Source organism: Mobula hypostoma, chromosome 4, assembly GCF_963921235.1.
Source record: "Mobula hypostoma chromosome 4, sMobHyp1.1, whole genome shotgun sequence".
NCBI classification, from domain to species: Eukaryota; Metazoa; Chordata; class Chondrichthyes; order Myliobatiformes; family Myliobatidae; genus Mobula; species Mobula hypostoma.
This window is the reverse complement of record NC_086100.1, coordinates 19,875,785-19,898,793: the sequence shown is the minus strand read 5'-3', so window position 1 is coordinate 19,898,793 and position 23,009 is coordinate 19,875,785. Positions and strand designations below refer to the sequence as shown.

The following is a 23,009-nucleotide window of genomic DNA, read 5'->3' as shown; positions in this document are numbered from 1 at the left end:
GAAGTAACTTTTTCCACACTGAGGGTGGTGTGTAAATGGAACAAGCTAGTAGAGGCGGGTACGATTACAACATTTGAAAGATATTTGGACAGGGTCATGGGTAGAAAAGTTATAGAGATGTAGGCCAAATGCAGGTAAATGGGACAAGCTCAATTAGGCAAGACATAAGACAAAAATTCTGGGCTCTTTGTATTATAAAGTAACTAAACTGATGAGCGTAAACATATAGTAAATATAAATTTTGTTAATTATGCTGAACACAATTATCATACATTATCTTCGCTGATTTACAGGTCTCACCTTCTATTGCTATAGAGGCCATTAGCATCTGATAGCTTGAATGCAGTAAATGTCTTCTCTTCAAATAATCTACAAAAAAGTTTTGAAAGGCTTATTCTCATTATAAAGCTACTGCATATAATTGTTCTCATTATAACGCTAGAGCAAATACATTAGTTTGTAACAGCAGATTACTTACAAGCAAAATATATACAAACTCCAAGTACAATTACGAATAACAACACTGAAAGTATGTGTACTTCAAGAATACCTGCAAAATGGAAGGATAAAGATCATAAACATGAGGAATTCTGCAGATGCTGGAAATTCAGGCAACACACATCAGAGTTGCTGGTGAACACAGCAGGCCAGGCAGCATCTCTAGGAAGAGGTACAGTCGACGTTTCGGGCCGAGACCCTTCGTCAGGACAAAGTCAGTCCTGACAAAGGGTCTCGGCCCGAAACGTCGACTGTACCTCTTCCCAGAGATGCTGCCTGGCCTGCTGCGTTCACCAGGATAAAGATCATGTTTAGTTTGACCACATCCATAAAACAACTAAAAACAATACTGAACATTTTTACCTATCTGATTGGCAGAAAAATGTCTTCTCCATAAACTTTTCCCATTCAACATTTTAATTTCGTATTCCAATTTTATTTCTCCACCCTAATTAAAAAGCAAAGAATACAATGGCTAACATAAAAAAAATGCCAAGCAGTAGTTCCATCCAAGCACAATCTTACTCATATCGGAATGTTTTTTTTATAAGCATTGTAGTCTCCTTTCAACACATCAACTTACATTACTTGCAATTGACATAAGCAATGCACATATTTAGCCTTGCGTATAGTCAAGAACAGGATGTGGATTTTACAGATTTAGCCACACAGACATGCATTCCAACTACAGAAGCAAAGAAAGTGAACTTACTTAACATGCTTTATAACACTTTAAGCTACTTCACAAACTATTAATTATCTTAAATCCATGGTTACTATGAAAGCAAATGCAATTTTACACAACAATAAGAAATGCTGGGAAAAAAATCAGCACATCAGGAAGCATTTGTGGAAAGAGAAACAGTTAATGTTTCAGGTCAAAGATGTTTCATCAGAAATGTAAAGAACGAGAATCTGACATGATCCTAGTGAAAGCTGGTGTGAGTTTGAGTGCTAAGTTGTCCACCCCTGTTCCTGTTTTTGTGCTCTTAAAGTTCAGTATTTCCTCTGAGTTTGAATCACATAAGTATCTCAGGGAACAAAGTTAACCATATTCTTTGTTTTGATCACAGCACCAAAAATCTTTCTTCATTTAACTCATATTTTTAGCACTACGGCCATGTTTTTCTTGTTTTTTCACAATATCAAATCCACTAACACCTGTCAGATATATTTATCTATTTATTTTAATGATCTTCATTTCAACCTTACTGACAGCAACATATCCATTCCTTTTCACTTATAAATACAAGGCTAAAAGGAGAACAATGAAAAAATAACCAGTTTTATCATATTAAAAATAATTTGATGAGGTCCTTTGATTTTCCACCACATTTCTGAGTGCCCCAGGAAGAGAAGCTGGTATCCTCCGAGCATTTATCCCAGCCAAAGAGCAAAGTAATCAGCTTACTCCAGTTACATCTGCTGGAATGTGCCTAACGCCCAAGGCATTTCAACCAACCAGAGGATCCTAACCTTTTTGCTGCCATGGAGCAGCAAGGGTTCAGTGGACCCCGGGTTGGGAACCCCTGCTTATCAACTCTCTCCTATGGAGGGGGAAGTGCTCACTTTTATGTATTGCCTCCCTCAAAATGCCGGACTTCAATGATCAGAACAATGCAACTGGTTCTACTATTCCTGCACATTTTCTTCTTGAGAGGACTTCTTAAAAACTTCATTAAAAATAATCATGAATGAATACCACATTCAGAACTACAGGATTTTAAATGGATTATATAAATTACAGCTTTCCTTACAGTCTAACAATAGCTTGATTTGCATCTGGTAATCAGTGTAGAAAATGAACTTCATACCCTACAATTACTGATTGCAAGGAACCACCATCTCTCCCTTGCTGAATGGAAGTTGAGTGTTTTTTGACAATCTGTGTAATTCATTCCATTCATATCTATCACCTGCACGAGAAAAATATAAAAGAAGCTATCAATGATATTACTGAGAGTTTTTACATACTTTTTTTGAATTAAGTCATTAGGGCATGTTTATAAGGATGGATTTTCTGATTAGATTGATGGGAAAGTTGTCAGTATTTACCATTGCTGCACAGTCAGAAAGTTATCGACTATATGTATGTATGTATAGCTAAGCATAGTAAGTAACTCAGAATGTGTTGTCAATGAACCCACAGGATGTGCCATTTTGTACACTTCCCTAATGTAATCAAGAGAGAAGAGCTCAATGGCTTTATGAGGTTTAGATATTTATTAACCATTTTCATGGTAAAATATATAGAAACATTTTGAAAGAACTGTGAATTTTTCAATGGTATAATATAGTTCCTGGTCACCTAACTTGCTGTGTGGACTGTGATTGCAGGTAAATGTTTTAAAATAGAATGGATTTTAAAACTTTAGGAAGGCTTACAATCCTTTATTCTCTTCCCTGACTCTGTAAGCATGTTGCAATCTTTATTTCTCCAAAGTATTTAAAATAATTAAATCCTTTCTTTTTCCTTCATGGTTTATCAACTGAAAAGGTTATGCCAGAATTGAGTGTCTTGTCTAGAAGACCTCTGAATTAGTCCTGGATAACAACTAAGATCAGGAAAGAGAAGTTAATGCCACAGGGATTACTAGATGTCTATGGTGAGTTACCTTTCTGATCATCAGTAAGCATCTTTCACATCACGTTAATTACAGCCACAGGCAATCAGTACCTACTCTTCCTGAAACATCAACTGTTCATTCTCCTCCAATTACGCTGCCTGACCGCGCACATGTATGTGTGTTTGTTTTTTTTCCAGATTCCCAGCACCTGCAGTTTTCTACGTTTCAGGAAAATCTCTGAGAGGCTTTCAGGACAGAAGGGTGGATGCCTGGTCAGGTCAACTTGGACCTGGACATATCATACACATACATAGTGTACATACTCTCCAAAATCAAGTTTCGGGTTAGAATCAGAAATTATTGTAGACCCAAATGCTCTACACAGAAATCCATGGTGTAGTCCAAATTAATGAGTGAGATATAAATAGATTCCCGTAAAATCTGGAGTCAGGCAGGATTGTTTACTCTCCCTGTCTTCTTTATGTGCTGCATGGAACCCTTTGCTGAATCCATTAGGAAGGACAAGAGCACACGAGGGGTGATGCTGCCAGGCAGTGGAGGTGCGGTAGTCAAAACCCCCCTGTACCTGGACAAAGCCCTCGTCTTCCGCTTGGATCCATGGACAGTTTGCAGATTGATCAGCTTCTGAGACCTATTCGATGTGTCATCAGGCGTTAAGAGTCAATTGCAGGAAGAGAGAGGTAACTAGCCCAATTTACTGCTTGAAGGTGTTGGGGATCTGCTTCAGAAGGACTGAAGCCTGTGACAAGAATTGGCAATATATTGGAAAAGTCAAACAAAAATTGGGTATATGAAAATAGTGTTCTCTCTCAATAATTGGCAAGAACCTAGTTTTCAGGTGTGGCCTGTTCCTTGCTCTTCCTTCTTGGTAATTAACCATGAGGTCTTCCAGTTTAGCTGGGGGTATGAGATGGATTCCAAAGGATTGCATGCACAAGTCCAGAGAATAAGAACAAAAATGTTCCCACATTGCTTTCATCCTGATGATTATGTTTGTGTTTGGCTCTGTCAGCCAGCGTGTGAACCCAAAGTATATGGGCACCAAGTGTCACTGTGTGCTGAAGTTCTACCTGTCCCTGCTTTAGCAGAAGGTCAGCCTGGCCCCATTACCACTAACATCCTGCACTACTTGTCCTTCGTGGAAGAGTAACTCCAAGTAAACGCCTTTGACCACAAATCCATCAGTCAGTGGTCAGCCTGGAACAAACTACAGACACTGTGGGACAGGGACTATGAGTATGGTGGTGTGATTCCACGACAGAATGTCCATAGCATCTGGCAGACCACCTCATTGACAGATCTCACCCACATGCCCCAAGATCCTGCTTGGCTGACAGTGAAAGGGTCCTCCCAGATAGATCCTTCCTGTACAGATGGCATAATATCCCCAACACATGCTGTCCTCAGGAAGTGATAAGGAAGAGGCTGTCACCCGCCTCTTCGCAGAGGATGTGATGATGGATACAAGGATCAATGTCCTGGTCCATCCCCAGTAGCTCCATAACAGAGGACTCTCTGATCCAAGAGGTCTCCCACCCCTATATATGTGACACTTACTGGCAGTGCTGCAGACGAAGGACCCAATGCAGTGTTGAGGAAGCTTACCACCCTTCTTACAATCTCCTTGACACAACACCATCAGGAAGGAGGTACAGAAGCATCAGAAGTAAGACTGCCAGACTGGGTAACAACTCCTTCCCTCAGGCTGTGAGTCTAATGAATAGCCTGCTCCCACTGAGGTCTCATCACCAGGACAGCCAGCTGTTAACTGTATAGTTTACTGCTTACCTGTGCTGCAGTTTGAATTACATTTTATTAACTTATTTATAATATAAAATTTTGGTTTATGGGCTGTGTGAAAGAATATCTTGTGTGGATGCACCATGGTCTGGAGGAACGTTGTATCGTTTGGTTGTACAGTCAGATGCCTATAAACTTGAACTGTTCCCAAGGATACACACTGAGACAGACATCAAGTGCTGCTGGAAGGATAGTGCAAGATGCTATTTAATCTGACTGAAACTTGTCTGTGAGGGAATACTTCTGACTGGCTGCAGAAGTGCCCCTGTACAATAGGTACTCCTGTTTGAGTACTGTTGGGGGGGGGACAGCTTACCTGGGAGAAACGACAGTGGCCGTGCCTCCGGCACAGAGTCCGGCCCTGTAGCTCAGAAGGGTAGGGAAAGGAAGAGGAGGGCAGTTGTAATAGGGGACTCGATAGTAAGGGGGTCAGATAGGCGATTCTGTGGACGCAGTCCAGAGACCCGGATGGTAGTTTGCCTCCCTGGTGCCAGGGTCCGGGATATTTCTGATCGTGTCCAAGATATCCTGAAGTGGGAGGGTGAGAAGCCAGAGGTCGTGGTACATATAGGTACCAATGACATAGGTAGGAAAAGGGATGAGGTCCTGAAGGGAGAATATAGGGAGCTAGGAAGGGAGTTGAGAAAAAGGACCACAAAGGTAGTAATCTCGGGATTACTGCCTGTGCCACGCGACAGTGAGAGTAGGAATGCAATGAGGTGGAGGATAAATGCGTGGCTGAGGGATTGGAGCAGGGGGCAGGGACTCAAGCTTTTGGATCATTGGGACCACTTTTGGCGCGGGTGTGACCTGTACAAAAAGGACGGGTTACACTTGAATCCTAGGGGGACCAATATCCTGGTGGGGAGATTGCGAGGGCTACTGAGGTGACTTTAAACTAGAATGGTTGGAGGGGTGGGAATCAAATTAAAGAGATGAGGAGAGAGGAGGTTAGTTCACAACAGGCGGATGGGAACCAGTGCAGAGAGACAGAGGGGTGTAAAATGAGGGTAGAAGCAAAAAGTAGTAAGGTGAAAAGGACAAAAATCAAGAAGGGCCACTTTTCAACATAATTGTACAACGGCTAAGAGTGTCGTAAAAGCAAGCCTGAAGGCTTTGTGTGTCAATGCAAGGAGCATTCGTAACGAGGTGGATGAATTAAAAGTGCAGATTGTTATTAATGAATATGATATAGTTGGGATCACAGAGACATGGCTCCAGGGTGACCAAGGATGGGAGCTCAACATTCAGGGATATTCAATATTCAGGAGGGATAGACGTGAAAGAAAAGGAGGTGGGCTAGCATTGCTGGTTAGAGAGGAGATTAACGCAATAGAAAGGAAGGACATTAGCCTGGAGGATGTGGAATCAATATGGGTAGAGCTGCATAACACTAAGGGGCAGAAAACGGTGGTGGGAGCTGTGTACAGGCCACCTAACAGTAATAGTGAGGTTGAGGATGGTATTAAACAGGAAATTAGAAATGCGTGCAATAAAGGAACAGCAGTTATAATGGGTGACTTCAATCTACATATAGATTGGGTGAACCAAATTGGTAAGGGTGCTGAGGAAGAGGATTTCTTGGAATGTATGCGGGATGGTTTTTTGAACCAACATGTCGAGGAACCAACTAGACAGCAGGCTATTCTGGACTGGGTTTTGAGCAATGAGGAAGGGTTAATTAGCAATCTTAACGTGAGAGGCCCCTTGGGTAAGAGTGACCATAATATGGTGGAATTCTTCATTAAGATGGAGAGTGACATAGTTAATTCAGAAACAAAGGTTCTGAACTTAAAGAAGGGTAACTTTGAAGGTATGAGACGTGAATTAGCTAAGATAGACTGGCAAATGACACTTAAAGGGTTGACGGTGGATATGCAATGGCAAGTATTTAAAGATCGCATGGATGAACTACAACAATTATTCATCCTAGTTTGGCAAAAGAATAAATCAAGGAAGGTAGTGCACCTGTGGCTGATAAGGGAAATTAGGGATAGTATCAATTCCAAAGAAGAAGCATACAAATCAGCCAGAAAAAGTGGCTCACCTGAGGACTGGGAGAAATTCAGAGTCCAGCAGAGGAGGACAAAGGGCTTAATTAGGAAGGGGAAAAAAGATTTGAGAGAAAACTGGCAGGGAACATAAAAACTGACTGTAAAAGCTTTTATAGATATGTGAAAAGAAAAAGATTGGCTAAGACAAATGTAGGTCCCCTACAGACAGAAACAGGTAAATTGATTATGGGGAACAAGGACATGGCAGACCGACTGAATAACTACTTTGGTTCTGTCTTCACTAAGGAGGACATAAATAATCTTCCGGAAATAGTACGGGACAGAGGGTCCAGTGAGACGGAGGAACTGAGGGAAATAAATGTTAGTAGGGAAGTGGTGTTAGGTAAATTGAAGGGATTAAAGGCAAATAAATCCCCAGGGCCAGATGGTCTGCATCCCAGCGTGCTTAAGGAAGTAGCCCAAGAAATAGTGGATGCATTAGTGATAATTTTTCAAAACTCTTTAGATTCTGAACTAGTTCCTGAGGATTGGAGGGTGGCTAATGTAACCCCACATTTTAAAAAAGGAGGGAGAGAAACCGGGGAATTATAGACCGGTTAGCCTAACATCGGTGGTGGGGAAAATGCTAGAGTCAGTTATCAAAGATGTGATAACAGCACATTTGGAAAGCGGTGAAATCATCGGACAAAGACAGCATGGATTTGTGAAAGGAAAATCATGTCTGACGAATCTCATAGAATTTTTTGAGGATGTAACTAGTGGAGTGGATGGGGGAGAACCAGTGGATGTGGTATATATGGATTTTCAAAAGGCTTTTGACAAGGTCCCACACAGGAGATTAGTGTGCAAACTTAAAGCACACGGTATTGGGGGTAAGGTATTGATGTGGGTAGAGAATTGGTTGGCAGACAGGAAGCAAAGAGTGGGAATAAACGGGACCTTTTCAGAATGGCAGGCAGTGACTAGTGGGGTACCGCAAGGCTCAGTGCTGGGACCCCAGTTGTTTACAATATATATTAATGACTTAGACGAGGGAATTAAATGCAGCATCTCCAAGTTTGCGGATGACACGAAGCTGGGTGGCAGTGTTAGCTGTGAGGAGGATGCTAAGAGGAGGCAGGGTGACTTGGATAGGTTAGGTGAGTGGGCAAATTCATGGCAGATGCAATTTAATGTGGATAAATGTGAGGTTATCCACTTCGGTGGCAAAAACAGGAAAACAGATTATTATCCAAATGGTGGCCAATTAGGAAAAGGGGAGGTGCAATGAGACCTGGATGTCATTATACACCAGTCATTGAAAGTGGGCATGCAGGTACAGCAGGCGGTGAAAAAGGCGAATGGTATGCTGGCATTCATAGCAAGAGGATTCGAGTACAGGAGCAGGGAGGTACTACTGCAGTTGTACAAGGCCTTGGTGAGACCACACCTGGAGTATTGTGTGCAGTTTTGGTCCCCTAATCTGAGGAAAGACATCCTTGCCATAGAGGGAGTACAAAGAAGGTTCACCAGATTGATTCCTGAGATGGCAGGACATTCATATGATGAAAGACTGGATGAACTAGGCTTATACTCGTTGGAATTTAGAAGATTGAGGGGGGATCTGATTGAAACGTATAAAATCCTAAAGGGATTGGACACGCTAGATGCAGGAAGATTGTTCCCGATGTTGGGGAAGTCCAGAACGAGGGGTCACAGTTTGAGGATAAAGGGGAAGCCTTTTAGGACCGAGATTAGGAAAAACTTCTTCGCACAGAGAGTGGTGAATCTGTGGAATTCTCTGCCAAAGGAAACAGTTGAGGCCAGTTCATTGGCTATACTTAAGAGGGAGTTAGATATGGCCCTTGTGGCTAAAGAGATCAGGGGTATGGAGGGAAGGCTGGTACAGGGTTTTGAGTTGGATGATCAGCCACGATCATACTGAATGGCAGTGCAGGCTCGAAGGGCCGAATGGCCTACTCCTGCACCTATTTTCTATGTTTCTATGTTTCTACATACAGACTGGACTAAAACTTAGTGCAGCCAATGCTAAGGCTCTGTGGGAAAAGATCACAGTATAGGTTCCTTCCATTTCTGCGCACGGAGGACCAGTGTTGAGTGGGGAAGCCCCTCGAACAATCGTTCACTTGTTCCATTTAATATCAGAGAATATATACAATATAACAATGAAAAGGGCAGATCACCCCCGGAGAGACACACGACTGGCATGGTGGTATATTTTTCTTTTTAAAAGTTTACACTACTGAATGTAATGATCATGAACGCATTAGTTTTCTTTTTCATTGTTTCTTTTGTAAAAATTTTTGCTTTTATATAATTTAAAGAAAATCAAGTTTGATTTTGAAATAAAGTTTCCTTGCCTATCTACACTCAAATCAAAAACAACAGTGACAGTAGCTGAGTCAAGAAGAAAAAGAGATTTCATCCTTCCATCTAATTCATTCAGTTCTCTTCATTAGCTAGAAAATAACTCAATTTCTGTTTGACAGATCTCATTATCTTACATCCATCTGACTTGTCCCCTGGTAAATACAAAAGCTGAAATAATTACTTAATTATTTTGCTGTTGCAGTCTGTGATTTGATCCTGTCAATGTCTTAATAATCTTATTCCGAAACCATTGTTCCTTTATAATTATGTAATTATGTAGATGTAGAAAATTATATTCATGCTTCTCTGACTTTTCTACTACTCATTCTGTATTCCCTCTTATTGCTCTCTCTCCTGCTCTAATTCTATGCCATCTTGTTCTTGTGTCTTTATTTACCCATAAGCTTTTGGTGTCCAGTTTGTTTTTAAGTGGAACATATTTATCCTGAAAGATCTCCAAAGACAATGGTGCTGTACCATAGAGGTAGAAATGAGGACCCTGAACCTCACCTGGGACACAATAGAGATGATAGCCAAAGACACACAGAGACGGCAGACCTTCATTGCTGCCCTAAATGCCAAGGGCATAATGTGCAGTAAGTAAATAATACTTATATTGGGCTGAATATGGTTATAAAGGTTTCTCTTTTAGTTTACCATCATTGTTTGTGTTATGTTATTATCAACTCTAATTTCTTAAGTTTTCACCCTCTTAAAGAGCATTGTCACATCTACTGTACATTCTTCTCAATTACCAATTTAAATTATTTACAATATAAACAATGTTGCCTTACTTGATTTTCGCATCTGCTCTAATTCATTGGCATTAGCAGATACTTGACCAGCCTCTCAAAGCATTTTTCTTATTATTGAGGTGAGTGCCACAGGACGCCAGTCATTCAAACATGTTACCTGGGTCTTTTTTGGTACAGGTACAATGGTGGACAATTTGAAACAGGAGGGCACTCTGCACTGGGAGAGGGAGAGAGTAAAAATATCAGTAAACACACCTGCCAGTTGTGCTGCGCACATCCTGAGTACTCGTCCTGGGATGCTGTCTGGTCCTGCAGCCTTGCGACTGTCCACTCGTTGGAAACATTTGCATACCTCAGAGATGACCAGGTTGCAGGCTGTAGCGGCGGCTTTCCTCAGGGGCTCAGAGTTAGCAACATCCAACCGAGCATAAAAGCAATTCAGTTCATCTGGGAGAGAGTCCGTGATGTTGGCGGAACCACACCGTTTGGCTTTGAAGTCTGCGATAGTATGCAGCCCTCGCCATAAATCACCTGTGCCATTCACTGTGAATTCTGACTCAACCTACTCCCTATATTGTTCTTTCGCAGCCTTGATAGCTGCATGTATTTTGCTCTTTGCCCTACTTAATGTGCATATCTGGTCAAAGAACACTGAGGCTGTCTACAAGAAGGGTCAGAGCCATCTCTATTACCTGAGGAGACTGAGGTCCTTTAACATCTGCCGGACGATGCTGAGGATGTTCTATGAGTCTGTGGTGGCCAGTGCGATCATGTTTGCTGTTGTGTGCTGGGGCAGCAGGCTGAGGGTAGCAGACACCAGCAGAATCAACAAACTCATTCATAAAGCCAGTGATGTTGTGGGGATGGAACTGGACTCTCTGACGGTGGTGTCTGAAAAGAGGATGCTGTCCAAGTTGCATGCCATCTTGGTCAATGTCTCCCATCCACTACATAATGTACTGGGTGGGCACAGGAGTACATTCAGCCAGAGATTCATTCCACCGAGATACAGCACAGAGCGTCATAGGAAGTCATTCCTGCCTGTGGCCATCAAACTTTACAACTCCTCCCTTGGAGGGTTAGACACCCTGAGCCAATAGGCTGGTCCTGGACTTATTTCATAATTTACTGGCATAATTTACATATTACTATTTAACTATTTATGGTTCTATTACTATTTATTATTTATGGTGCAACTGTAACGAAAACCAATTTCCCCCGGGATCAATAAAGTATGACTATGACTATCTCTTCTTTATTACATTACATAGGCTGTAGACTATATCTGTTAGTGTGGTCAATCTTAAATTGCTCTTAACTATCCTCATGCATTCCTTGAATTGAAATTGTTTTATTATTGTCACATGTACTGAAATATAGTGAAAACCTTGCCTTGCACAGTGTTCTTACAGATCAAATCATCACACAGTGCATTGAGGTAAAACAGGGTAAGCATATAAGAGAATGCAGAATAAAGTATAACAGCTACAAACAAAGTGTAGTGCAGGTAAACAATAAGGTGCAAGATCATAATGAGGAAGACTGCGAGTTCAAGGGGCCATTTTATCTTATAATAGAACCATTTAATAGACATAACAACAGGATAGATGCATCGAGCCCGGTGCTACGTGCTTTCAAACTTCTGTATCTTCTGCCCAATGGAAGAGGGTAGGAGAAATGTCTGAGGGGGATGTGGTCTTCGATTATGCTGTTAAAAATTTGAATCACACGGCTATGGTCACTTCTCTTTGTAGTTGTTAATGATTTCCCCCACCTTTTCCCCAAATATGCTACCTACTCTACATGATGAAAGAACATTTGTTTTTCTTCATTTACCATTCATCACAGTGCACATAACTACAGATAAATACTGAATATATACCTGGCAACCGGACAATGAAAAGTCATGAGTGAGGTTCAACAGCTGATTATTTCCAGTGGCAGCCACTGCTTCTTTACTCCAACAGCTCTAATTGAACATTTTCAGATTAAAGTGAGTATGAATAACAGAACAAGGTAATGCTATATAAAAACAGAAATATTCAACAAGCAGCAACTGAACAGAGAAACACTATACAGAGAAAAATAATGTTTAAGTCAATGGCCACTAACTATCACCAATAAAAAATATTAAAAATAAAACAAGCTGGGGCTCCCTTGTGGCTATGTATGGAGTCCAACTCTGTTGTCAATTCCTCCTTGCCAGCCATGCTGTTCTCCAAGTCAGAGAGGCCTGGGACTTCAAAAAGTTTGAGTTTTGTTTTGAAAAATTCCGTCAGAATTCAAAATCAGATTAGGAGCGCTCTGAATTTACCAGAGACCTCTGTATAAACACCAATCTGTTTCAATCACTCCTTTCTACCCTCATGGTCAGATAAAACTTACCATGCTTGGAGGGAGAAGGGTCTAGTTTCTATTGAAGACCTGTACATAGAGGGACGGTTTGCAACATTTAGTCTGCTGAAAGAGAAATTTGAGCTGCCTCATTCACACTTTTTTCATTATTTGCAAATTAGACACTACATTCAATCTAAGATTTGTAATTTTGAAATCCTTCCAGGGAAACATATGTTTTTTGATATTTTAAAGAACCCACCTGACTCCAGGCATCTCGTTTCTAAGTTTGTATGTTTGTTTGATAATTGCACTGTAGCGTCTACTGTGAAGATTAGAGATGCCTGGAGAGAGGAGTTGGGCATTGAATTATCAGAAGCTGCCTGGGATAAGTGTTTGTCTATGATACAGGCTTGCTCTGTTAACAGCAGGCACCAACTGATCCAGTTTAAAGTTGTCCACCGTCTCCATTACTCTAAACTTAAATCGCACAGGATTTACCCTTCTGTCTCGCCAAGGGACGGAAGCCACGTTGTCACACACCTTTTGGTTTTGCCCATTACTTTCTGGATTTTGGTCCAAAATATTCGAATGGTACTCAAAGGCCTATAAAAGATCCTTCCCGTTGGAAGCTGGTCTTGCTATATTTGGCTGCTCGCAATCTACTATTTGTTTCCCTGTAGCCCTACAACAGTCTCTGATGCTGGGGATGATTGTCACCAAAAGACTTATCTTGAGGGAATGGAAATCGCCTTCTCCCCCTTCCTTTCGGAGATGGATGGCTGATATGATCTCAGTCATACAGATGGAGAAACTTAGGTTCTTGAGAACCAATTCAATTAAAACATTTTCGGCTATCTGGGATCCATTTCTTGCCTACCTGGACGAGGCCGGGGGCGGATGAACAATTTCCCCCCAGCTGATTTCTCACGGCCCTCATTTAAGATTTAATATTTAGTATTTTTGAGCACTTTGTACAATAAGCATCCCTCTAATGTTATTCTTTCTACAAATGTTTTTCTCTCTACAAACACTGCCTGACCATTATTTTCTGCATCAATTTGAAATGTTCTACTTCTTTGATTTTCAGCATGTCTTTGTTTTTCCAGGACCTTGCAAGTAAATTTAATAGCTCTTTTTGCTGGTCATGAACTGCAGGGCTTTGTCGAGAAATTGGACCAAATAGTTTAGAACAGGGGTTCCCAAACTTTTTTATGCCATGGACCAATATCACTAAGCAATGGGTCCACTGGTCTACACTATGTACAGTGATTTAATCACAGTAGCAGCTCAGGTGTTAGAAAATGTCTCATCAAGATCCCTGATAGGGAACTCTAAATCAGTTCATGATCCTTATCTGCAAATTCTTACTGAATCAAATATGCCTCTGCTGCTCCTGACAACATTTTCTTGGCTCAGACTTTAAGAGAGGCCATTTGGGTAAATTATACTTTCCCTGTCATTTACTCCAGCAAGATAAATCTCCACAGAATCCCAAGCATCATTCCAATCCCCACCATTGAGCACATCTTTAAGGAGTACTGCCACAAGAAAGCAGCATCTCATCTGGGACCCTTGCCATCCAGGCCACACTCTCAGACATCCCACTTCTCCCGGAAGTTCCGGGAGTCTCCCGCATATTAATAGTGGCTCCCTGATGCCTGCAAATTATATAAAATGTCCTGGAAATCAATTTTTTTGAGAGAGAGCGAGCGTGAGAGTGAGAGTGACCACGAGAGAGCTGGGGGGGGGAGGGGGGGGAGAGAGCACGCCATGGCAGAGTGTTCCAAAAAAAGAAGAAAATATAAAACGTACATCACCCCAGACTACACTAAAGTGTACCCCTGCCTAATAGGGGTCAAAAATAATGACAGTGTTGCACGCTGCACTGTTTGCAACAGTGACTTTTCTATTGCCCATGGTGGGTTAAGACTGTAAAAGACATGTTGAGGTGAGTTTAACAGGTGTCATTCGTTCATTAGCATAGCTAACGTTATTTAAACTAGCTGGCTGGCTGCTGAGGAGCTACTCTATTGCAGACATCCCACCTCTCCCAGAGTCTCCCGCAAATTGATGGTGCTACCTCCCTGAAATGAGTTTATGCAGGGTGGGATGTCTGCACTCTCTTCTCGCTATTGCCAACAGGAAGGAGGTTTAGGAGCATGAGTTCACACACCAGCAGGTTCAGGAACAGCTATGAACCTTCAACCATCAGGATCCTGACCCAGCATGGATAGCTTCACTCACTTCAACTCTGAACTGATTCCATTACCTATAGACTAACTTTCAACGACTCTACAACACATCTTCTCAATATTATTGCATTTGCAGTTTGTCTTCCTTTGCACACTGGCTGTCTGTCAGTCTTTGTGCGCCGTTTTTCATCAACTTGCTCATTTCTTTGTTCTACAAAGAATGCCTGCAAGAAAATGAACCTCAAAGCAAAGACAAGATCTGGAGGAATGGCCAAAAGGAGCAGTGTTTAAGGGTTCATATTTAGCCCAAAGTTATGGTAACACTAGTTTTCGTAATACAGTCATACTTACTATTTATATATTAGAGTGTAAATACTTAAACTTTATTGTTTATTTGTTGGTAAAACGACAAAATTAAAAGTGCAAGAATGATTTTCTTCATTGAAGACTGACAAACCCCTTGCAGAGAACTGCGGAATTGAACCTAGGATTGCTGGCACTGTAATAGGGTTACACTACCCTCTGCAGCTTCTTGCTTTCCTGTGTATTCAAACTGCTGCACCAGACCATGTGGAATTACTAGACTCCTGCTGCTATTTTTTTAATATCCTGATATTCACAATCTGTAGGAACACACAACTACAATGTGGGCGATCAACAAACCTTGCACGTAGTGAGAATTTGATCTAAGAGTCAACATCCTCAACAATCCTTGCAACCTCTAAGGCCTGGAAACTGCATCAGGTCTTTGTAAACTTTTGCCAGAACTCCAAACATTGCTGAAACAGAGTGCGACATGTTACACTCTGTGGCAGTAAACGTGTGTTAAATAAACGCACTACACTGTGTGTACTGCTCACAGGGCTTACTTTCACTTGCTTCTGAAAAAGCTACTTTACCAACAGTCAAATAGTTTATCTGTTTTTCCTAATATGTTTATTTAAACTACATTTTGTCACCAGACCTACCTTTGAGTTATTCTTGTACACAGAGTGCCACTGATTCTTCTCATCATAGTAAAATAGCAAATTTACTTCATGTTTTCCCTTCAGAAATAATTTTAATACATAATAGAAATGTTAAATTTTTATATTTCAAACAAATATTTTACAATACATTATTATATAACAGACTGCATGATATCCTACAAACATGATCTACTGCAAATTCGATTTTTCATAATTAAATTCCTTATCATTGTTAGACAGAGCTGTAAAGCACCTCCTAGTGGTGAATCCTGAACAGTACAGGCAGTTATTGGAGTGAACTAGTTTAACTGTTGTCATTCTTAGTGAACTGGTATGTGAACGGCAATTTTAAATAAGTTCATTTTGGATATCATCAATCATTTGATTTTTTCTAATATTGCTAAAATAAAACCACTCTCACTGCTTTAGTGTGTCTTGTGTTTTACAGAAGCCCTTTCTAAATTTAGGTTTATCAATCATCACAATTTCTACCTGCAGTGGAAATCAAATGCTACCGTGGAATAGAAACATAGAAACATAGAAAATAGGTGCAGGAGTAGGCCATTCGGCCCTTCGAGCCTGCACCGCCATTTATTATGATCATGGCTGATCATCCAACTCAGAACCCAGCCTTCCCTCCATACCCCCTGACCCCTGTAGCCACAAGGGCCATATCTAACTTCCTTTTAAACATAGCTAATGAACTGGCCTCAACAGTTTGCTGTGGCAGAGAATTCCACAGATTCACCACTCTCTGTGTGAAGAAGTTTTTCCTAACCTCGGTCCTAAAAGGCTTCCCCTCTATCCTCAAACTGTGACCCCTCGTTCTAGACCTCCCCAACATCGGGAACAATCTTCCTGCATCTAGCCTGTCCAATCCCTTTAGGATCTTATACGTTTCAATCAGATCCCCCCTCAATCTTCTAAATTCCAACGAGTACAAGCCCAGTTCATCCAGTCTTTCTTCATATGAAAGACCTGCCATCCCAGGAATCAATCTGGTGAACCTTCTTTGTACTCCCTCTATGGCAAAGATGTCTTTCCTCAGATTAGGGGACCAAAACTGCACACAATACTCCAGGTGTGGTCTCACCAAGGCCTTGTACAACTGCAGTAGTACCTCCCTGCTCCTGTACTCGAATCCTCTCGCTATAAATGCCAGCATACCGTTCGCCTTTTTCACCGCCTGCTGTACCTGCATGCCCACTTTCAATGACTGGTGTATAATGACACCCAGGTCTCGTTGCACCTCCCCTTTTCCTAATCGGCCACCATTCAGATAATAATCTGTTTTCCTATTTTTGCCACCAAAGTGGATAACTTCACATTTATCCACATTAAATTGCATCTGCCATGAGTTTGCCCACTCACCCAACCTATCCAAGTCACCCTGCATCCTCTTAGCATCCTCCTCACTGCTAACACTGCCACCCAGCTTCGTGTCATCCGCAAACTTGGAGATGCTGCATTTAATTCCCTCTTCCAAGTCATTAATATATATTGTAAACAACTGGGGTCCCAGCACTGAGCCTTGCGGTACCCCACTAGTCACCGCCTGCCATTCTGAAAAGGTCCCGTTTATTCCCACTCTTTGCTTCCTGTCTGCTAACCAATTCTCCACCCACACCAATACCTTACCCCCAATACCGTGTGCTTTAAGTTTGCACACTAATCTCCTATGTGGGACCTTGTCAAAAGCCTTTTGAAAATCCAAATATACCACATCCACTGGTTCTCCCCTATCCACTCTACTAGTTACATCCTCAAAAAATTCTATGAGATTCGTCAGACATGATTTTCCTTTCACAAATCCATGCTGACTTTGTCCGATCATTTCACCGCTTTCCAAATGTGCTGTTATCACATCCTTGATAACTGACTCCAGCAGTTTCCCCACCACCGACGTTAGGCTAACCGGCCTATAATTCCCCGGTTTCTCTCTCCCTCCTTTTTTAAAAAGTGGGGTTACATTAGCCACCCTCCAATCCTCAGGAACTAGTCCAGAATCTAACGAGTTTTGAAAAATTATCACTAATGCATCCACTATTTCTTGGGCCACTTCCTTAAGCACTCTGGGATGCAGACCATCTGGCCCTGGGGATTTATCTGCCTTCAATCCCTTCAATTTACCTAACACCACTTCCCTACTAACATGTATTTCGCTCAGTTCCTCCATCTCACTGGACCCTCTGTCCCTTACTATTTCTGGAAGATTATTTATGTCCTCCTTAGTGAAGACAGAACCAAAGTAATTATTCAATTGGTCTGCCATGTCCTTGCTCCCCATAATCAATTCACCTGTTTCTGTTTGCAGGGGACCTACATTTGTCTTTATCAGTCTTTTCCTTTTTACATATCTATAAAAGCTTTTACAGTCCGTTTTTATGTTCTCTGCCAGTTTTCTCTCATAATCTTTTTTCCCCTTCCTAATTAAGCCCTTTGTCCTCCTCTGCTGAACTCTGAATTTCTCCCAGTCCTCAGGTGAGCCACTTTCTCTGGCTAATTTGTATGCTACTTCTTTGGAATTGATACTATCCCTAATTTCTCTTGTCAGCCACGGGTGCACTACCTTCCTTGATTTATTCTTTTGCCAAACTGGGATGAACAATTGTTGTAGTTCATCCATGCAACCTTTAAATGCCTGCCATTGCATATCCACCGTCAATCCTTGAAGTGTCATTTGCCAGTCTATCTTAGCTAATTCATGTCTCATACCTTCAAAGTTACCCCTCTTTAAGTTCAGAACCTTTGTTTCTGAATTAACTACGTCACTCTCCATGTTAATGAAGAATTCCACCATATTATGGTCACTCTTACCCAAGGGGCCTCTCACGACAAGATCGCTAATTAACCCTTCCTCATTGCTCAAAACCCAGTCCAGAATAGCCTGCTCTCTAGTCGGTTCCTCGACATGTTGGTTCAAAAAACCATCCCGCATACATTCCAAGAAATCCTCTTCCTCAGCACCTTTACCAATTTGGTTCACCCAGTCTACATGTAGATTGAAGTCACCCATTATAACTGCTGTTCCTTTATTGCACACATTTCTAATTTCCTGTTTAATACCATCTCCGACCTCACTACTACTGTTAGGTGGCCTGTACACAACTCCCACCAGCGTCTTCTGCCCCTTAGTGTTACGCAGCTCTACCCATATCGATTCCACATCTTCCCGGCTTATGTCCTTCCTTTCTATTGCGTTAATCTCTTTTTTAACCAGCAACGCCACCCCACCTCCCCTTCCTCCGTGTCTATCCCTCCTGAATATTGAATATCCCTGAACGTTGAGCTCCCATCCCTGGTCACCCTGGAGCCAGGTGTGAGGAGGTTAGTTCACAACAGAGGGATGGGAACCAGTGCAGAGAGACAGAGGGGTGTAAAGTGAGCGTAGAAGCAAAAAGTACAAAGGGGAAAAGTAAATGGAAGAAAATCTAAGAATTGCAATCACTTACACTAAATACAATTTTTTTTGGTACATTCATTCTCTAAACAGTTCTCTTCTAAAGTAAATGGTTGGTCAGTATTAAAAAGACAAAAACTGAGCATGAACCAAACTAAACACATCACAATTTGTGGGGGAGGAGGTGGGAATTTCAACTTAACACTTGGAATTGGCTGCATGGTTGATTAGCTTTCTACCCATCTCAAGTCAATGGAGACCATCACTGAGCAGTGAGTAAAACCAGTGATCTGCCTGATCTTACACAATCCAGCTGCTTGAAAGTTATTGTTTTAGAAACTATATTAAGATTCAGGAAATCCGTACAGGTTGAGCACCCCTTAACCAAAATTCCAAAATCTGTTTTTTTTTAAGCTTGACATGATGTCACAAATGGAAAATTCCACAAGGCACTGGGAAGGTTCCAGGGCAATGTGCAAGTCTCTGCACGCAAGACAGTTCAGAGAAGTGACCTCACATATATGATCAACAGAAGTAAGTGAACAATGAAGGTCTCAATCGTGATTTGAAAGAGTGAATTTGTCAACGTTGGAGTGAACATATGGCGCTTAATAGATGCTGATCAAGAAACAAGCAAAGACCTATCGCAACAAACTGAAAATTGAACTTAATTGGGGATATTCAGCAGGTGAATTGCAGAAATTTAAGAAAAGGCACTGAATTAAATTTTTTAAGATTTAAAAAAAATTTTAAAGATAAAGCATCTGCTGGTCACGAAGCATCAGAGACATTCATTGGTAAGTTTACAAAGATCGTCGCTGATGAAACTAACACCAGAACAAGTCTGCAAAGCTGATTGTTTTATACCTTACATAAAACCTAAAAGAGTAAACTACAAATACAGTGTACTGTAACCTTTTAATCAAAACATTGCATTGTAGGAGGAGACAAAGCCTGCCATTGTTTGTTTAATGTTCAACAGCTGATTCAGGTATTCTCGCAATGCTGCTGTGCTGTTTTTGTTACCCTGCACACATTATTGTTTCATTATGTTAATGGTATGGAATAATTTTTACTGCTGAATAGAATTGAATCGACTTTATTTTTTACATCCTTCACATACATGAGTAAAAATCTTTACGTCTGAATGTGCAAATTGTAGTAATTTGTAATAATTAGTATGTACAGCAAAATAAACAGCAGAACAGTCAATATAGCTTAGAAATACAAATGTATCAGCGTGAATTAATCACTCTGATAGCCTGTTGGAAGAAGCTGTCCCGGAGTAGAAGCTGTTAAGCACATATGTGTGATGAACAAGTATGAGATAAAGACTTCTTACCAGCAGCACATAAATTCAGAATCCGAAATGATGGCGATCCCAAACTATCTCATTTATATATTCCAAAATCTGAAACACAACCAGCCCCATGCATTTTGGAAAAGGTGTACTCAACCTGTACCAACTGCATACTGATAGGTTCCAGACAATGCAGTTAATGGCCCTTTGGAGCAGTAAGCAAGCATACCACAGGGTGACATGGAAGTGATTTTCACAGATGGAGATACAAAAAAGCAGAAACAAGAGAAAATCTGCGGATGCTGGAAATCCAGATGTCTCGGCCTAAAATTTTGACTGTACTTTTTTTCCATAGATGCTGCCTGGCCTGCTGAGTTCCTCCAGCATATTTTGTGTGTAATACAAAAAAGCACAGAGCTCAGGCAAGTAAAAGTTTAATTCATTAAATTCACTTCTAAGCAAACTCTAATATTTAGTTGTACCGGACTGAACATTAAATTAGTCAAAAATTACAAAGGTATACACAGAAATAAAAAAGTAAATCCCTTGTAAGTTACTTCATGCACTGTTGGGCCAACTACCCAGTTGGTTCACTACCGGATCTGTTAGTCAATCAGTTCACTGGTATACTTCAGGATTTCCTGTCTTTCTCACAAATATCAAAACTTTAGGATGTTTTAATTTAGCACTTACCTTGGGGTAACAAACAGCCAGCGGGATTAACTAAGCAGGTCATGCAGCATCTGCGAGGGGAAATGTATAGTCAATGTTTCCGGTCAGAACCCTGCTTAGGACACAAAGCGTTGACAATTTCTTTCCCCATAGATGCTGTTCGACATGCTGAGTTCCTCCAGCACATTGTTTGTTGCTCCAGATACTGGCATCGGCAGTCTCTTGGTGCCTCCACTTACCATGGGATATCTTATACGGTAACTGATCTGCCCATTTTCAGGTAGGAAACAAAATTTGGTCAAGAAAACCCAATTCTGAAACAAAAATAAAACAATTTCATTAGTAACAAAACAGAAAATTCCTTAAAAGGAATACTGCAAAAATCCCACGCAGGCTCTGAAATAATTAAAATTAAAAGACAAATTAATTTGCCAGTATGTGCATTCTTGCTTAACCAAGTATACTTATATTCAAGATACAAATGAAAGCTGAAAAGCTTAAAGATTGACTTTATTTGACTAGATATAATTCCACAATTCATCTGCTGTGTATTCTTTTATTTTGTTCATCACAGAAATACACAGTAAAACTCCAATAATCTAACATGATCAGGACTTCATTGGGCCAAACTGGCAGATTATTCACTTTTTTTAAAAAAAGAAGCATTTTACATAATGTGATAATTAATTTTTCTAGTGAACCAGGTGAATTGAAAAGGAATATGAAATCTAGGGCTCCAGCAAGTGGTAAGCGAGTACAGGAACTGGGACCCTAGTGTGCTAGAGGGAGAGTGGGAACCAGAGCGCCAGTGAGTGAAGCATTACCTAGTTCAGCATCTGGCTCACCACAATTTCCAATTGCTAGATCGTAGGTTATCAGACTTTTACTATATATAGATCGTGAATTAAAACTTGACTAAAATAAAAACTTCTTCTGTGTACCATTGTACAATGCCAATGTAATCTTTGTTAGCTTCGTATAGGTTGGCCTTCATGCAAGTTCATCTCTCCTTTCTGTAGATTTCATATTTTTATTTCTCCCCATTAGTTTTTACACTTTTACATCTACTGCTTTGCTTCTGACCCATTTCCCACCTTTGTTTCTACACATCTCAACTCCAACGCAAAGTATAACTCTTCTCTCAAGTAGCATTACCAGAAATGACCTTCAGAAGAGTTCAATTACCATCTAAAGTCTACAGAAAGAGATGAATAAAGACAAGCAGTCTTTATTTATGTATAGTTTTTTCTCATAAATCCTGTTATATTTCTTTATTTTCTTGTAAATGCATGCAAGAAAATTATTCTCAGAGTAGTATATCATGACATATATGTACTTTGATAATAAATTTACTGTGACTTTGAGATACATGTAAGGGGAAGGAGATAAACACAAGGTGGGAAAGGAGATTAGAAGGTGATGCTAATACGGTGAAGTGAAGAAAATGTGCAGAACACAGACGTGTAGGAATAAATGTCTCTTTCTGCGGTGGTATATATTACTTTAAAGCCTTTCTTTGGAATTTGTACTATATGTATACATATTTTGATAGTAAATTTACTTTGAACTTTTAAGTCTTATTACAGATATGACCGGAACGCTCCTTAGCTCCTACTTGTTACAGAAGTAGGAGGGAATCTATCAAGATTCCTAAAACAAATATGGTCCAAGTCCCAAATGACTTCTAGGTGGCCTTATCAAACAGCTGACAATATCAAGTGACTTTACGAGCAAGTATCTGGCAAAATTTCCTCAAAAAACCTGAAGACCCTTGAAGTGATGTGTGTCAGGACAGGAGGTAAGGTGAAATCTTTCAACTGACTACTGCACTTAAAATAAATAAAATGCAAAAGCATATCAAAGCAAATTATCCAATGATGATATATCTCAAAGACTCAAATCAGTACATAAAGAGACGATGGACATCCCCTGGTTAACAACCCTAAAAAAACTAATTAAAATGGCATCCTTTTTAAAAGGGCTGCAACTAAAAATAGTTATCACTGAAAACAATGTTCTGCTTAAGATGCATGAGGCTCCATTAATGTTCTGGCTACTCACAAGTAGAAGTCGCATCATTCCACAAATTGTTGACAATAATTTAATTAAAAACA

At 40.7% G+C, this 23,009-nt stretch overlaps 1 protein-coding gene across 3 annotated transcripts in view; it reads right to left on the bottom strand.

Annotated features, from left to right (window-relative positions):
- The window catches only part of LOC134345161 (transmembrane protein 145-like), an 81,810-nt gene that overhangs the window by 24,476 nt on the left and 34,325 nt on the right, over positions 1-23,009 (bottom strand). For 2 of the 3 annotated variants that reach the window (XM_063045381.1, XM_063045379.1), the window contains 7 exons: positions 21,135-21,209; positions 15,524-15,601; positions 11,909-11,995; positions 2,313-2,414; positions 862-946; positions 479-550; positions 301-369 (listed from right to left, as the gene is read on the bottom strand). In XM_063045381.1, the coding sequence (XP_062901451.1) occupies positions 301-369; positions 479-550; positions 862-946; positions 2,313-2,414; positions 11,909-11,995; positions 15,524-15,601; positions 21,135-21,137 (496 nt within the window). In that variant the 5' untranslated portion in view covers positions 21,138-21,209. The remainder of the gene's footprint in view (positions 1-300; positions 370-478; positions 551-861; positions 947-2,312; positions 2,415-11,908; positions 11,996-15,523; positions 15,602-21,134; positions 21,210-23,009) is intronic. The other variant, XM_063045380.1, reaches the window with a different exon arrangement.